The 19,099-nt window shown below is 33.7% G+C and overlaps 1 protein-coding gene across 1 annotated transcript in view; it reads left to right on the top strand.

Annotated features, from left to right (window-relative positions):
- The window catches only part of LOC148603838 (calcitonin receptor-like), a 31,131-nt gene extending 15,891 nt beyond the window's left edge, over positions 1–15,240 (top strand). Inside the window, exons 2-13 of the mRNA XM_088553148.1 lie at positions 151–270; positions 2,057–2,163; positions 3,455–3,546; positions 3,928–4,054; positions 4,591–4,744; positions 5,090–5,156; positions 5,857–5,920; positions 9,516–9,601; positions 10,003–10,138; positions 11,444–11,485; positions 13,457–13,651; positions 14,131–15,240. Coding sequence (XP_088409274.1) covers positions 151–270; positions 2,057–2,163; positions 3,455–3,546; positions 3,928–4,054; positions 4,591–4,744; positions 5,090–5,156; positions 5,857–5,920; positions 9,516–9,601; positions 10,003–10,138; positions 11,444–11,485; positions 13,457–13,651; positions 14,131–14,172 — 1,232 coding nt within the window. The 3' untranslated portion in view covers positions 14,173–15,240. The remainder of the gene's footprint in view (positions 1–150; positions 271–2,056; positions 2,164–3,454; positions 3,547–3,927; positions 4,055–4,590; positions 4,745–5,089; positions 5,157–5,856; positions 5,921–9,515; positions 9,602–10,002; positions 10,139–11,443; positions 11,486–13,456; positions 13,652–14,130) is intronic.
- The last annotated feature ends 3,859 nt before the right edge of the window (positions 15,241–19,099 follow it).

The raw sequence follows: 19,099 nt of genomic DNA, 5'->3' as shown, positions 1-19,099 counted from the left end.
GATTATATGGCCATCTCCTTGGAGATATGCCTCTTGGACATAGATTGTTATTACTCATTGACGATATTTGGAAATTAGTGATGTGAGCATACTAACAAAAGTGTATAATTTCTCTTTCTTACATTTCAAATGTACAGTTAATACTTCCAGGACAGTCATACTGCAATGCAACATTTGATGGCTACAGTTGTTGGAACTTCACTAAAGCTGGCACCAGGATATATGGAACATGTCCAAAATTCTTTGTTCACCGATTTGGACACACAGACGGTATGTATATTTATACTGTCAATTATCGTATATATTTTTGATCACACTAAATAAAACCACATTTATTATATGTTTCTCCCAGTACACAAGTAACTTGACACATTATCGGCAATCCCCTTTCTTTCGCTTTACTAATTCATTTAAGTACATTCCATGAATTAGGCAGTTGGTTGCATATGATTTTGTGGAAAAAATTATCCCGCCATTTTTCAAAGTGTATAACTAAATTAAACCATTCAATGTCTTAAAAAAATAACTTAATAAAGAATATTATGGTTAAATCTGGATGTTATGAGGTAAATATACTTTGATAGTGCAATAAAATCTCCGTCGTCAGAACAACGTCGCAGACAAACTTGATGAAATTTTCATCTCCTGGAATCCGTCAGATCAATAATAAATTATAACCAATAATAAATGTGTTGTTGTCCCAGCAAATAAACCAAGAGATAACATTATATTTATTTGTAATAGTGATAACATTAGTTCTTTTTAACGACAACGAGAATTGAAATGACACTGGGTAATCCCTCATTTTCTTATCAATACTGTTTACTACCATTCACGTCTCCTGCTAAGGATTCACATCATTCAACGCTTCTTTTGTTTTCATTACACGATGAACACAGGTATCCGTTTCTTGTTATAGGAATTGAAAAATTTACTTTGTAAAAAAGTAAAATAAAATAAAATAAATAATAAAACAACAATGCTGAAAAAAAATTGAGAGAATGGAAACATTATTCAGCCAATATTATAGATTGACATCACTTTATACAGCTCGGTGTTTCTTAAACAGGCGTCGCGACGGGTACCAATTTGGCAGCTTTTGACATTGCCTTCTTTCTATTTACTGTAGAGTACAAGATTCCAGTATATGAATTAGTATGTTCAAAAGAGTAACCAAGGGAACCAAGGTTATAGCGATAATCAAAAGAATGTATTCCAGGGACAAAGACCAGACATGGAAAACAGACATACACAACAAAGAACATAAAGTAACTAAAATCATACATACAAAGTAACAAAAGTAAATGAGCAACTCGGACTCCACTAAAACTAGGAGCATGGACCAGGTGCATCGGTAGGGTAAGCATCCTCTGCTTTTCTAGAAACACCCGCAAATATATACAGTCAAATTTGTATAACGGAACAGTTGCATGCCGAACTCAACAACAGTATTTACATAAGACTGATATTTTTTTTATTTGGACATACTTAAGTTGAATATGAAGGAAAAAACAAATATATCAAACGGACAAACAAACCTACCTGTCCATACAGAAACAAAGTATCCAGCACGACCAGTATTAAAAGCACGATGAAATCGGACTATAGGGAAGGATGTATATTTCTAACTTCCTGCAAGACACCAGCCGTGCTGTAAGCTGATGGTCTAGTTCGGTAAAGAAGAAAGTCTTCTATAACAATTCGTGGTCACTGTTTATATTGGAAGGTGACAATTTATGTTAGTTAGGCCATGGTGACTTTTGACATGTCGATTTAAAAACAGCACTGGCAATATATTCCCGTTTCATTAGTCCAGGTTCAGTTGCAATTTTGCGTGCAGTATAGAATGCATCCTATCTGTCTCGATCTCTACTGATAACTTTTGCGACTAAGTAGTTTATTTACAGTCGATGAGCTATTTCTAAGTAATCAGCCACTTCTATATAACTGATTTCTTCACAGAGAGTAAAAAAAACCCAGATTTTCTTTCTATACAAAACCTCTTCGAAAAACGAGCAGCCTTGTAGATTAAAAGATCTTTTTTACTGCATTTTAGCGCGTCCATTTAAAGACTGCAATCCAGATGGTACATGGTACCGTCACCCAGAATCGAATAAAACTTGGTCAGACTACACACCTTGTACAGATACAACAAGTATCAGGGTAAGCTTACATCCTACGTGATTAGACAAAAAGAAAACGAACATCGGATATTGTGAAATACAACAAATGCACCAGATATAACCTACATACAAAATAATAAATACTTCCAGAAATCGTAAACCTTTATGTTTGTCTTGAAAGGCCCCTACAAAAACAGTAACAAAATCCACGGTGACAGATTGAGGGCCAACGAAACAAGCTTTAAATGTAATTATACCATAGTAATACAGAATCAATATTCATGTTTATTTTTTAACAACAGTACACAATAGCATGTTTGATTTTAAACCAGTCTTTGATGTTATTTGTTTTTAAGCAAAGAAAATGTCTATATGAAATTGAAATATATTTTGTAAATATACACATGTAACAACATTCCCCACTGTTTCGCAAACACGATTCGATCTTATTTGATCTTTAATGATGAATGCAAACCTATTTATTTTGAACTTGTATCAATTAGAAATGTCGTTAGCGTTCCTTTGCTTTTCTGAAATAGTAATTACTGTCGAGATAAATTTAATGACACTTGCCCATTTATTGTCAAGGCAGATGTTCTGAAGATGTTCCCAGCAACTATATTAATCTAACCATTGAAATAGATATTTTTTATCGTGGGTTAAAAGTTATTTATGAATTGCTATAAAAAACTTAATAAATGATATTATTATTATAGCAATTAATAAAATAAAGTAAGTAAGCTCTAAGGCTTGTAAGCTTAATTGAAAAACAGATTTATATAGGGCTTAAACATCGATGCAGTATGGCATTTTCAACATTACCATCAATTAATCTTATCCGTCCGATTAAGCTATTCTGCAAGTTTTAATCATGTTTAGGTCAAATTACAACTTATTCTTCTGAAAAAAAACTTTCTTTTTGAAAACTGTTAAGCCTCAATAATACCAAGGTCTTATCGCCTGATGCAGTGTAATGTAAAGATTCTCGGTACTTAGTTTCCGATTTTTTAGTAAAATCTTTTGATATAAAAACCTTTAGGAACAAATACTTTATATGGAAAAGAAAAACCGGCTCTTCACGATTAATTTTTAAACACAATCTTTTTATGGAATATTTACTTTACAAAAAAACATCTGGTGTTAACAGGTGAGTGATTCAAGTGATTTGTATCCTGCATTTGTATGTCATTCATGCATTATACCAGTACGCTTCTATTTCCTTTATGTTTGGATGATTACAGTATAAAACTGACTATTGTTTTTCAGATATTATTTATGACTTTACGAACTTTCGTTTTGTTTACACTAATATATACTTAACTTGGTTATAGAGAGCCCAGAACATTGTCAACATATATTTTGGAGGATATACCCTCTCTGTCATCTCGTTGATAATGGCATTGTTTATATTCTGTTTTTACAGGTAAAATTTTCTCAATTATATGTTTTGATTTGGTTTAGAGTTTCTTATGAAAAAATGGCTGGCAATGTTGTAATTCTGTGATAAATTAAGAGAGACATCTGATTTGTACCTGATAAAACTTGTTTATGTAATGTATAGCAACATTACATGATGGCTCCAACTTGTAGTGAATATAACATCTGAGCAGTTATACATACATTAGGTCTTATAGTTTTGTATAATGAATGTAAATATGAATTAGGCGTCGAGTTCACAAAAAGTCGTTAGAGTAAAGTTGATCGTCAGTAATGACGTCAATACTGTATCCAAATATCTTGTCAATCAAATAATTTATTATCTATAACCCTTAACTTCACATGAACGGGTATTCTTACCATTTAGGCAGCTAAAGTGTCCAAGAGTGTCAATACACAAGAATATGTTCCTGTCCTACATTCTAGCTGGTGTGTTATGGGTTATATACTACGCAACAACGTCTTTACAACCACATGTTCTCGTGGAAAGTCCGGTATGTAGACATTTTCAATGAGTTTTTAAGTAAGAAATGGACTGCAAGTACCTTGGCTCGTAGTATTCTAACCTTACCAACGTAAAGTATTAAAGTAATGTCGTATTTTAAATTACTTTTTACATGAAATCATATGCATTAATTGGTCTTTTTACCAAATTCAACGTTGTGTATTTACAAGCCTACCCTTTTATCTTTTCAACACCCTTTGCGTTCTATCAACCGTGGTTATTTTGTCATTGTTTTTCATAGTCAGAATAGATTATTATTTTAGTAGGAACGTTAGGCATATCGTGGTATGTATCGATAGATAATCTTTATAAGTCCATTTTTTACACGCGAACTTCTTAAACACATCGTTTATCACAATTTCTTTTTGTGCACTTAAAAAATGAAACAAAAACAAACCAAAACAAAATAAAAGATATAATATGTATGTTGTACAACAGTCCAGTCAATGCTTGTATCTGTTCATAATGACTCCACTAATTTTATGTTAGAAAGTCAGAGGAAAGTAAAGTGTGTTTTTATTGTAGATGTGGTGTCAAATGCTGCATGTGTTTGCTCAGTATGCCACATGTTCTAACTACGGTTGGATGTTTTGTGAGGGGCTTTATTTACATACAATCCTTATCCATGCTTTTGTAAACGAATCAAACATACTCACCATTTGTTATATCGTAGGTTGGGGTAAGTAGATTTAATTAAAACCGATTCATCCATATATGATTATGCTTATAAGCTATGCCATCTTATAGAAGTTTATGAAGATATTGGACTTTTTACACGATTGTATGCGCGATCGTTTCCTCACCATGATTTAGCGGGCGTAATCCAGAATGCACATTTAGTCCTACTTTTTCGTGTTGTTTTATATCTATTGTTATTACTTCCGTTGTATCTAATAAAGTCGTTTTACTTTTTTATTGTCTTTGAGTTTGAGAACTTAATAGACATGCTTGTTGGTGCATTGTATATTTTCATGGCATCAAAGTTTAAATGTACGTACTGTTATTAGTCGTTCTGTATTTTTAGTTGTACCATTTATACAGACCATAATATATTTCATAGTGCGGATGTCAATACAGCCAATCAATGTAATGTAAGAACAACAAAGCAATTCTTAGGCAAAATAATATGTATGTTTCATGCTACCCTACTTAGCCCCTTTGCGTCTATCCATAACATCTTGTGTCCATTTTGACCTTTGGCTCAAGCATAGTTTGTAGTCTGTTTTGATTGTTTACCCATTAACGCAATGTAAACATTTCTTGAAAGAAAAAAGAAATCCGTGCCTACCTTTTTTGTCTTCTTGATAGCAGGAACCATGACAATATGTTTTGCCTAGTAAGCATTAGGAGGTAAAAGAGCTATTGTTCCAGCATAGAACTTTACCATTACCAATCATTAATTGTATTCATATATCGATATGCTGTACACGTGTCGTGTTTAAAGAATTAACCTCTCATCAACAGCATTGACATCAGATATATCGGACGATATAAATCCATAAATTAATTGTACACAAGAAGTAATCAAAACCAAAACTATAAAAAAGAAAGAAGGAAGCCAAAGCAACCACCGAGAAGTTCTACCATGTGCAATACACGGAATGAACTTCGGTGTTTCAAATATTTTGAATATTCTGATTTTTGTCACATCATGACACATTCTAACCTACTTTGATCTTATCAAATTTTATACGTTCATCTGATTATAAATTTTGTTAAATTAAAATCTCAATTTCTATATCAGATCCAATATCAGAAACATTACAAAATGGCCAATTTGTTCTTTTGCAGGTGCTGGCATGGGCAGTCTAACATACATTGGATATTACTCGCTCCTATAATTGTAGAATTAATGGTAAGTATCTTTATTTTTTTTTTCAATAGACATTTTATTCACTGCAACAATACGATTTATTAACGCCGGCTATTCATGCATAGATGTGTAATTTTTTTACAGTCATTTGGTGGTAGTTGTTTACAATGTTAACTACACTTCTTTTAAATTGGAAAAGGGGCTAACCAATTCTTTTGGTTTCTTATGTTTAATCATTATGCTCTTTATAAAGGATTGCGTTATGAAACTTGAATATCTTCTGGGTTAAATTATATTTACAATCAGACGCTGAACCAAAACGATTTGTAGCAAACCGTTAAAAGACTAATGTGTTCATTAAAATAAAATTAAATTCACTTATAAAATAAGTTAATACATTAAGCACTGTGTTCTCTGACAATCATGTCGACAGCATTCTTTTAGGACGTCATAACGCACTCACAAAACGCGGTTGGATCAATATTGACTTACACTCAAAAACTTGTACTGTAAAATCAAGGTTTGTGTAATGCACTGTATAACACAAAATGAAGGTTTGTGCAATTCACAATATAACACAAAATTAAGACCATTTTGTGTGTTGAAAATATCTAGAATAGAAATAAAAATTTTGGGAGTGTGGTATATGATCGACTATCGGTCAATATGTTTTTCCGTATGTCCGTTATAAATCATTTAGTGCAATACCTCCATAACCAGTCACCAGAATCATATGATATAAGCAACGATAAAGATCACAGTGGCTTACAGATGTCAAAATACTTTAAACACGGAGGCTTCAAACGGTAGAACCTTTCTCTAATTGGCTTGGCTTCATGTTTCTACAGCTTGGGTTTCGAGAACTTCTTGAATACAATTAATTTTCCTATAATTTGATAGCATATCGAAAATTGCAATATATATGACTGTTTTTATTGTATTTGTGTACACAGACCTGTGACTAACAGCTAATTAAATAGTGCAAGTGTTCGTTTGAACTTGATTTGTTATAAAATTATTATTCTTAGATTTGGACTCTTATAGAATAATAAATGTTTTATCCTTTTTTTAGATATTTGAATCAGACTTTTAATCATATCGACTCACGCGCAAAAAAAAAAACGACCGGTTCTCTGTAGTCTTTTTAAGTCTTATTATTACATTGAATAATTGTCTAATCGTTATACCTATCTAAGCGTTGTACCTGTCTGAGCGTTGTACCTGTCTGAGCGTTGTACCTGTCTAATCGTTATACCTATCTAAGCGTTGTACCTGTCTGAGCGTTGTACCTATCTAAGCGTTGTACCTGTCTGAGCGTTGTACCTATCTAAGCGTTGTACCTGTCTGAGCGTTATACCTATCTAAGCGTTGTACCTGTCTGAGCGTTGTACCTATCTAAGCGTTATACCTGTCTGAGCGTTGTACCTATCTAAGCGTTGTACCTGTCTGAGCGTTATACCTATCTAAGCGTTGTACCTGTCTGAGCGTTGTACCTATCTAAGCGTTATACCTGTCTGAGCGTTGTACCTATCTAAGCGTTGTACCTGTCTGAGCGTTATACCTATCTAAGCGTTGTACCTGTCTGAGCGTTGTACCTATCTAAGCGTTATACCTGTCTGAGCGTTGTACCTGTCTGAGCGTTGTACCTGTCTGAGCGTTAAAATTCTCTAAGTGTTATACCTGCCTAAGCATTATACTTAACTCTTAAAAGACAAGTAATACAAATCAATTATAGTACGAATATTATTGAAAAATAAAGAACAATATTAGACATTGCTCGAACTCAATTTGAAATTAAATCCATCAAGGTCGAATTAACCGTGAAAAGAAATGTCCTTAAATCTGTCAATGGATAATTTGTATGAATCAAAATGTAAATTGGTGTTCCATCATTTGATTGAGTTCGTTAATACTGAATGCACTGTACCAGCAACAGACTGTGTCTTGTCATTATATTATACAAACGATGAATATATGCATGAAAATAATGATGATAATGTTTACTAAAGATTATCTCTATATTCGTAAGATGTGTGAATAACATGCTGTCTATTACTTTATATAGTAACAGAAAGTGTGACGAACACTAAAGCAGGTGCACGAGTAATTGGTTCTGTAGTGCTGTTTGATGTAAAGATACGTGTCAATAATGCACAACTGTAGAAACGTTTCTGCATAACATGTTAAGATATTTTTTTATTTAAAATTGAATAATTGATTAGGATGGAATCGAATACTCTGTATCAAAAGAGTAGTCAAGGGAACCGAGGTTATAGCGGTAATCAAAAGAATGTAATCCAGGGACAAAGACCAGACATGGAAAACAGATCAAATAATCTAACAAATAAAAAAAAATATTTTGCACTTTTTCCTTTTATTATCGTTTGCTGTTGTGTAGCTATATTTCATTGTATATGTGCAATTCCATGGGTGTTTCTGGAAACACTGAGAGGGGAATGAGGGTTCTTACCCTATCATTTTACCTTGCGAATTAGGTTTGGTGTGGTTTAGAATGTCTATTTTATATTTTCATTGTTGACACTGCGAAGTCAGCATCATATCTTGACATATACTTAGAGATCGATGGTAAATGAAAAATATTGACCAAACTATACGACAAACGCGATGACTTTTCATTCCGTATTGTCAACTTTCCTTTTATCTGTGGTAACATCCCTTCAGCACCTGCGTATGGAGTTTTCATACCAACACTCATATGTTATGCCAGAATCTAACTACGCATACGTTTTGTACCGCGCTAGACTTCTTTACAATTAGGCTTCTGAAACGGGGTTATGTTGCTACAATTATGAAGTCATCACTACTGAAGTTTTATGGTCGTCATTATGAACTCGTGGACTATAAACTTAAAGAACTTAAACTCAACTAATTTCCTCTTTCGTCTAGCCTGGACTTGACTTTTTCGAGCAACTCGGTGGGTGTTTCTAGAAAAGCAGAGGACGCTTACCCTACTGGTACTTCTGGTCGATGCTCCCAGTTTATAGTGGAGTCCTAGCTAGTCATTTACTTTTGTTACTTTGTATGTATTATTTTGGTTATTTTGTGTTTTTTTTGTTGTGTGTTTCTGTTGTCCATGTCTATTCTTTGTCCATGGATGACATTCTTTTGATTTCCGCTAGAATCTTGGTGCCCTAGATTACTCTTTCATTGTGATTTAGTAGGATTTTCTAAGTGTGTGTTGTTAAAACTTAATCAGTTACCTCTTTACACTATTTATAAATAGATGATAGTAGTCTTTTGATACACATGCTCAAAGAAATGTAAAATCGTTTATTTTTTACTTAGTTCACACCTGACGTTTTATAGATACTCCAAAAGCAGTATTTTCTGTACTTACTTTAGTAATTGTTTAGTTCTTTTTATAAGTTCAGTTCCTAAACCACGAGTTCCATGACCTTGTCACTAATATCACAATTGCTACATAGATAGATTAGATTATTTGTTTGTCATTTACGAAAATAGCATGCCTCATTTTAACAAATACACCTATTCAATGCAAAAATAAGTATCCAGGACCTCCATTAGTAATAAAAACCTCTGTTTAGAATGATATCTTAACCTGTTTGACTTTGTCATTAACTTGTTACATCATGCATTTTTCTTTTTCTTTTGACAGTTAAACACATTATTTTTGATCAACATTCTACGGATACTTTGTAGAAAACGCATCGCTATGAATCAACCAGACACATTACCCATTCGGTGAGTGTTTTTATGAATCAATCTGATACAGTACCCATTTTGTAAGTGTTTCCAATTTTTTAACAAAATTGGAATATGGTACGTTCAAGTGATATACATCAGAATTATTTGAATCTGTTTCATATGACCATCTCTCTTAATAATGACCAGATTTATCCTGTTATATTGAAAACGTTTGAATGTATATACAGGTTTTGAGGTGTAAGTCTGTCGGGAGTGAGAATGCAGGCTATTTTAGAGGACATATAAAATTTGTCAATACACTTCCCCTAGTTAACCGATTGAAGTTTCGATAATTGTTTTTATTGCTGTTCAGTAATCAAGTGCATTTAGGAACACAATCTTATTAAGATATTTTAATATGCTCGGTATACATGTATGTGACATTTACTTTCTTCCAGACGATCTCTAAGAGCTACCCTTATACTTGTTCCACTGTTGGGAATTCAATACTTTGCTGTACCATTCAGGCCATTGGGAAAAGAGGAATTGATTCATGTCTACAACATATTTTCAGCAGTTCTAGTATCTTTTCAGGTAAGAGATGGGATCAATCACAATATACATGTAGCAATGAATAAAACAATGCTGTATGTAATACCGGCTTACATCAATCCTTCCGGTTGCTGTAGATGACAATGGGTTTATGGGTTTCTCATTTTCTTACGACTCACGTACATTATCAAACAGTATATGCTTTCAAAAGTTATGTCTTTCTTAAGGCTTAATGAAGGGTAATAACAAAATAAGCATACTGATCAAATCTAGGCAGTATTTAAAAAGGATAGTCAAAAGGAAAATCCGTCAAAACAATAGCAGGGTGAAAACCGGAAAGATGGAAACCACCGAAGTGGTGCTGACTTAGCACAGGCATTTAAAAATGAAAAGTGGGTTAAACCATGTTTTATTGCGCTTATTAAATTAACTCCCGCTTTAATTATGGTTCATTATTTCCGGTATATTTTAACACAAATGGTCGGCAAAATTTGCCACTAGTCAAAATCGGTAAAACAAGTAGTCAAAATAAAGAGAGATACAGAGAATGCAAAAACTCATTCATATAATATGCTGTTGTGTATTTCTGAAATAGACAATTGGAAATTTACAAAGTCACTAATGGCATGTTACTATTTATTGTGCTTTTTCTTAATTATATTCTTCATAATCTAACACTCATAGTAATAGATGGCTTATATCAACACATTCTATCAATTATTCTTATTATCGGTTCTACTTGAGATAAGAATTCTGGAGATGTTTATCCTTGTCCTTTGTAAACCGTCTTCTATTTATGTTTCTTTGATTGGTTGATTGATTGATTGATTGATTAACCCTCGAGCAGCAATATTTCAGCTATAATCAGGCGATGAACATGAAATGGATGATAAAATGAACATAAAATAAAAAATGGGATGGGACACAAGGATAATAGGGTCGACAAATTTTGGTTGCCACTAGAAATAGAGAAGGATGGGCAGGGTCGGGCAATTTAGCCTCCTGTGGCGGAGGGCAAAGATTCCTTCCTTGCAACGATTCACCACTATGGTTTGCGGTCAGGTTTTCCGTATTATAGCCTGACAACCCCAGCATGTGACACGCCAGGGGTACCCATTCCACCACCTTGGGCACACAACCCAGTTGCTCTGTGGGAAGACCGCCTTAGTCCCTGGCTAGGGTTCTGAGCACTATTTAGTTGCCTTTTACGACAAGCTTAGCGCTGCTGCGGGCCTATTCTTTTGACACCCGGACTCCCACGGGGCAATGATTGATTTATATTGTTATATTTCCTATTGTATCATACTATGTTTCGTACAACTTCAACATTTTCTCTACTTTTTACAGGGTTTTGTGGTAGCGTTATTATTCTGTTTTTGCAATGAAGAGGTATGTATGTAACTACAGAATCAATTTCTTTCGTATGGATCAAAGTCATTGTCCTACCCCGGACAGAAACTTTTAACTTATACCCATTAAGAGCTTGTTTTTGGAAGTTGTGATGAGATAAATACATGTAAGTCAACGGTTAAGCCAAATAACCCATTTGACCTTATACATGGGAAACAAAGAAATTATGCTTACAAATATGGCTGGAATCTGGGTTGATTGTGATAAAACCAGCTGTGAAGCAATATCTTAATACATAGACCTGCGCTGCGCAAAATCCTTAAAATCATTTTGTAAAAATCAAACGCTGAATAAAATCCTTGATATTAAGTATACAGAAAATTGCTATACTTACTTTACCATATCCGATTTTAGATCACACCATGACAAGACATTATCAAATACACTCATTGCCGTCTGTAAATGTTGTTGATACAATTTCTTGTCTACTGTTTATTGTAGCTTCTTTGCATACTCTGGTAGAACTCATTGGTGATAGATTTGGCTTCCTATTTCGATATTGTTTGGAGTTGAGAACTACTTTGCTATACTTTATTTTTTTAATCTTGAACTTACAACGTACATGATTCTAATGCTGCTGATAATGGACCTTTATGATACCTTTATATGGTCGGTATTAATTTATTATTGCTACCCAGAGAGACCCTTATAATTTATATCCAGGAAGAGCCATATAAGGAGCAGGTGTGATCGAATGCCATAAATAGCTTACTGTTAAAATTCTTCGCTCATTTTGGCCCATATAGCGGAAACATATATTAGTACAGAATGTGGTTTATTGGATCACAATTTAAATGTTATTGAGGACAAGGCAAGCAATATGGCAATGATTTAGAGCAGAATTGCACTCAATCATAGTAAAATCATTTGGTATCCCAAAATGCTGCATTACTGCCCGCATGCAAAATGCTCCTTTAATTTCAGGTATTCTGGCAATTGACTTGATAATTTGTTTTATACATAACAATAACACATTATTATTAGGCCCATTACTGTGTGAATTTTGTCAATGACTTTTTTCACACTATTGTTTAGGTCAGTTTTATTAGACTTCGTATATTTGTTAATTTCTTCAAAATTTGAAACAAATGAGGAGAATGTCCTTCTGTAGCACATGATTCGAGCTTCACAAAAAAAAAATCACGCGAATCAAGCTTAACATGGAATTCGCGTAAATCGAGCTTCACACGAAATTCACAATAATTTTACAAGAATTGGATGTAATTTTTATAGAAATTATTTCTCGTGAATGCTTGATTTACATGAATATCGCTTGAATTCCGTCACACAAATTTTTGCTAATTTAAGAGAAAAACAAAACAAAATGTGAAAATATTCATTCACGTGTAAAATATAGTCGTATTTTATTAAGGTGTAGTGTCCATCGGTTCAGTATGATATTTGTTAATATTTCTGCCTTACTTTTCTTTGCTATGACGGAAAAAAAATGCCTTTCCTGACGCAAATTTGTCTCGATACTACTATCACGTTCCCTTTCTTTCTCGATCGTAGTGTATATGCATTGGCATTTGACTTTACCCGCCATTTCTCTGACACTTTGCATAGACGGTCGATTTTACCCGCCACTTCTCTGAACAGGCTTTCAGCAGGAGACCGAGGGTTACACGTAATAATGGACCTGCGTATGTTACGTCAGGTGTAAATAAGTACCTGATGTAGTTGCACTGAAGTCATCAGGTTCAATTCATATCTTCACCGGAAGTCTTAATCAAACGTTCTTATTTCTTGAAATTTCGTTAAATTAAAAAAAATGGGTCTGATTAATTCAGGGTGTCTGGCGCTTTCTTCAAATATGAAGTTCTATTCGCTTTCTCTCCGAAACTGTCGTTCCCCCATATTTTTTTAATTGTTATAACGCTAATCATAAGAAAATACGGGTATTTCTATAATTTGTACAATGAAGCTTGTCAGAGAGTACTTTAATTTCAGGTAAGATTTCTCCTCAAAAAGCAGTTCGGTTCACAATTCCAACGTAAACTTTCACGCACAGACACCGTTAGGAGTACACTGCATTCTCTGATTCCAAATAGCCATATGTTTGGTCGGACAAGGTTTTCTAGTGGGAATATTGAACACAAACCGGAATCAGAAGGGGAAAGCAAGAAACCCCGCGATGAACCTAAGGTAATTCTTATTGTAACCCAACACATAAGATACAAGAAACTCCGGTATGAATCTAAGGCAATTCTGATCGTTACTAAACATATATAGTACGAGAAACCTCACCTTGAACCTAATGTTTATTTTTATTTTTACCAAACACAGTAAGTACGAATAGCCATTCATTTAGAAACAAATGTGATTAAATCTCTTTTTAATGAATTTTGGAAACACATGCGAGACAGGACATACGTTTGATAGAAAACTAATTGAGGGTGATATGTACATGTATATATACAAAACAAAGGCTATTTCTTATACTATAGAAGTTTGCATTCGACAAGAACAAAGATAACAGCAATTAATTAAGAATTACTGTATTTTCTTTTATTCTACGTCAGTTAAGCGCTTGCAATGAGACCGATGGAGATACCTATGATAGTTTAAACGTACTTGTAATAGAGTGTATCATATGTTAGTAAGTTTTGTTTTTGTTTTTTTAGGCATGTGAGCATGAAGATGTTTTCACTGCTAGTGTTGTTTAAACGATGGAACCTGTTCGAATTATATTTGTTTTCGTATTATTGGGTAATTCCCGGTAATGACATTGTATCTGATGTTTTTATAAACAATTTAGCTTCAGATTTATAAATTACTATTTGACGTCAATCATTGTTATCTATATTAAAATAAATGTACGTAAGATTGATTTTTTTCTAAAGTATCTTAATACGACAAAACGTATGCTGTGATTTCTCACAGAGTGAAATGTTATAAGTAAACCACGTGTTACTGTACTTAAGGCATCTATATCACTAAATGTTTTTCAAAGAAAACCAAAAGCCGAAATGCGTTGAATTAAATATTCAGATGTTAAAGGAAAAAAAAGGAGAGACAAAGACTGAAATAGTAAACATATTAAGTACAGCTATGCCCCTTTCTACCATAATCTTTGAACATAAACCCTTGCTGATCCGTCCTGTCCGTATCAGGGTTTTCTTCAATCTATTATAAAACACCATATTTTGAAAATAGTATTTAAGAAAGCTAATTTGGAAGTACATAAATTACATGTAGGTTCAGGATATGATACAAATGCAGTTGAAAGAAGATCGAAGAATGTTTTTTTTTCAATTTTTATCGATATAGTAGAAAGGGTTTGTATTAAAGGTATATATTTTTCCGATCAACATGAGTGTATGTAATTTGTATACAACTGATCATTTTACGTTGCTGATTAAGAACAATGCCAGATATCCAAATTTCAAAAATCTTAAAACTGAGAGGATCATTTTTATGATGAATTATATAGAGGCAACTATTTCACTGTGCATGTGAATAATGTTGTTTTGGTGCCAGCTGCAGCTTGCCCTGTGATGTTTCCTCGTCGTTCACTGAAGACCCGTGGGTGGCTTTGGAATTTTTCATCCCAGTGGGATTGTTTGTCTCTTTGACATATTCACCATTTCTATATTTCTATTCTCGTTATATGTATATGTGTATTTAATTTATCATTGTTGTATTACACATACCAGTGCTTCATATATTTTAAATATTCATTTTTATAAGTTGTTATTGACCATTGCTCAATAAAAGTATAAGCATCCATGTTATTTTGTTGAGTGAGTGGGTGGTAGCACGCTGGATCCAGGCTAATCTGAAAAACCGGGATTTCGATCTCTTGGAATTCTTACTCAAATGCATTTGAAACAGTGGAGCACCATACGCTTAAAATATTTGCAAAAAGACCAATATGAAATCGAAACCAGGACCTCTGGCACTTTTTCCAATTAGTTCAAGGACTTCGTCACTAGCGCAGGTAACTGAGCCTAGTACAGACATTTTGTATCCAAAGCAAATTACCGCTTCACTTCCAGAACAAACATATAAGCGTAAACCCAAAAAGAAATTTCTTAAAAATGTATAAGTTAACATTGACTATGTAAATGATCAGGTTTCAATGTGCTGCTTCACAGTTAGTATCATTTACAACTCAGTTTAATCCAGTGTCAATCAAACAGTCAGCAGTAGTTACAACAATAACGTGGTCAGGCCAAGTAAATAGAAAGATCTCTGAAGTGATCATCCGCACATTAAAACATACATTACAATTTATTATTGTTTGTTTTCGACATAATCTAAAATGTTAAAAACCTCGTAAACCATATAAGTAAATTAAATATGGAAAGAATTTGCATTTCGTTATAGCCATTTCACTCCTCCATGTGTAACTGTGAATTCCGGAAAAAAAATCAGGGTTGTTAAAAAAAGTTACCTTGTACCATTGTTTAAATGGCATACATGTATCTGGATATCTATGTGGTTATACGCAATATCAGGTAAAACAAAGACCTCCCATCCCCCTGTCCTATAAACCTAAATATAAAACAAACAAATGATGACCACGGAACACAGTAACAAACTGTGTATTCTATATGTTAAGATGGAAAAAAAAAACAAAAAACAAAAACAAAAAAAAAAAAAACTAACTACAAAAACAGAAATGTGCCGGTTGTGACATATCAATACTCTACTGGTAATTTCTATAAGAGTGTAAAATTTGAACGTACGTCAAGTTCGAAATTGCTTTAGCGACCATCTTTAAATCAAAGGAGAAATTGTTTAAATCAATAACAGATTGTAGGAACGTCGGATCCTGCAACTGGAACATTTGAAATTGCAGGAATCCTCTAGCATAAACTGTTTCAACGCTTTGTGACATGAATTTTTCAATGAGAGAAAATTACGTCAATCGATATTCCGAGTCTCATTTCATTTCTAGTCTTTTAGGTTCTAATGTGATCTTAAAGGGGATCTAACCTCCGAAGTAGAGACAATCAACATGCAAGACTGTTCAACTTGCATCACACAACGGTTCGAATTTGTGTGTGTATTAAATATTATACAATAATATAGGAATAAACACGTTTACAGAAATGACTCATAACTACATGTATACTGGATCATTATTTAGTTTGTAAATGACCCTTTCGTAATAACTGCAGGGTAGTCCATGGGCATGCCGGATAACTGTTTTGTTCTACGCCAAGGCTCGGAATCACCTACTAACATTAAATTAGTTAATTCCCATAATCCTAACCTTTTTCGTTGTTTTCATTGTTACACTGTCAATGTATAAGCATGCAAAACTATTGCCATGGATACGTCTTGTGCTAAATGATTTTCACACATCTTCCACATCTTTATAGAGTAAATCGATTTAAAATTAAAACTTTAATGTCGCTACTTGTCTAAATCATAAGAAAAGGAAAATTGAAGGAAATTAATTTCTTCGCTTGAGATTTTATTTTTTTTTAATTTCATACTATTGCGGATGTTGAACCCGTCATGCCGTCAACAGATGATGTAAGTTTTTTTTAATTACTAGTTTTTAACCAGTTGTTATTTGTTAATTTGTAATTGTGCCTGATTATTTTAGACAACATGTCTTTTAATACAAATGTACTTGAAAACTAATTAAATTGACGAAAAGGCAAGAGTGTATCTATTATTTCCGAAATTAATACATGTACCACTAAAATACATACACGTACCAGTAAAGACTTACTTCACCTTCCAAAATAATTTTAGGATCTGTATTATTTCGACCATATACATGTATTCACAACAGGGTTATTGTTTAAACTACGAAACATTTGATTAGACTGGAGAACATTAATGCATAAATGTATATACGGTTATAAAACAACCCATTTTATTGGTCAAGTTGAAAAATCTAATTCAAGGCATACTGTTTTATGCGATAAAGATCATAGTGTCTACGTCGAAAAAAAATCCAATGACTCCTCCCCCCCTAAAAAGCGAAAAAAAAACCTACTGCTTTTTCACCACGTGTTATTGCCTATACTTATATATTATACTGTTAAGTTCTCCTATTCCTATATGTCAACTTTCCTTTGAACTCTGTAACATCTTATCTACTTTTGAGTAAGTTTGTTTTATCCAAACCACTCATTAAGCTCTTCTAGAGCCAGAGGTCGAGTCATACATCGCTAAAGATACTACACTACGGCCATATCAAGTATATGAATTTATCCCCTTTTCACATCTTCTGTTGCCATAAGTTGCTGGTCTTAAACCAATGGTACATAGCATGAGGTGCGGAATTCGTCAAAAGTATCATTATATAAGGAGGTCCTTTAATATTTATGGACCTCCACATTTCGATTTCAGCACCTCGAGAAAAATTTGAGGAGCTTCTGAAATCGAATTCGGGAGGTCCAAGAAAATTTCAGGACGTCTTGAAATAATTATTTGTGGAGGTCCTGAAATAATTCAAGAGGTCCTAAAACTCATAAATATTGAAGGAGCTCCTCAAGTATTTTTGAAGATCCTAAAATCGAATTGTAAAGACCCCTTGAAAAAAGATAATTTTGACTAATTCCGCGCCTCATAACATTAAATCATGACATAGTAACCCAAGATAAGAAGTACAATGTCAATAGTCCCAGTTTTTGCCGACATCTATAATAATGTTTCTTTTTACTTTTATATATATTCAATAACTTTAATGTTTCTGAACGGGACACGGAAATCAAAATAAAACAAACAAAAAAAAACACATTATAAACATATATTTTTTTAAGATGAAGATACTAGAAGAAACAGAGAGAAAAGAGGATGATGTCGTTACGGTCCATAATAATTCGGTGACAGTTTCACTTGATGAAGCATCTGAGATTCTTGATGTGGTCCAACCACCGTTGTTTGGTAGAGGTAAGTTTTGTCGATTTTTTTCAATATGTCATAGTTTCCATTCCTCCTTTGTCTACCCAGGACTTGACATTTTATAAGAATCTCTGCAGGTGTATTTAAAAAAAGCAAAGGACGCTTACCCAACCGATGCATCTGGTCCATGCTCACAATTTTTAGAGGAGTCCGAGTAGCTCATTTACTATTCTTTCTTTGTATGTCTTATTTTGTGTGTCTGTTTTCCCTGCCCGTTCTTTGTCTCTGGATTGGCTTCTCTGCTCTAGAATCTTTATTCTTTAACAAAAGTTCCAGTACGTATTATTTTGCAGCTTTTGGAAATAATAGTGCCACTTTTTTATCTATCGGTCTTATCTATAGCAAACACCCCATCGTGGATTATGCGCCATTGAAACATGCATTTAGAAGAAGCAGTTTGAGGTCAAGTTTTTCAATGCACGCATAAGATGCAAGCACGGGAAAATTTTGTAACAGGCCCATTGGAATTTGCCCTATATACTTTGCACGAATTTTGCCGTATACTTTGCACGAATTTGCCGTATACTTTGCACGAATTTGGCCTATGCTTTGAACGAATATGCCCTATACTTTGCATGAGATTGCCGTATATTTTGCACGAATTTGCCCTATTATTTGCACGAATTTGCCCTATACTTTGCACGAATTCGCCATATACTTTGCCCAACTTTCCCCGTATACTTTACACGAATTTGGCCTATACTTTGAACGAATATGCCCTAT

The sequence above is a fragment of the Perna viridis genome, chromosome 11 (assembly GCF_037379345.1).
Source record: "Perna viridis isolate PV_CMFRI_1.1 ecotype Kerala chromosome 11, ASM3737934v1, whole genome shotgun sequence".
NCBI lineage: Eukaryota > Metazoa > Mollusca > Bivalvia > Mytilida > Mytilidae > Perna > Perna viridis.
The sequence above is the reverse complement of the archived record's forward strand: the minus strand, read 5'-3'. Positions and strand labels throughout refer to the sequence as shown.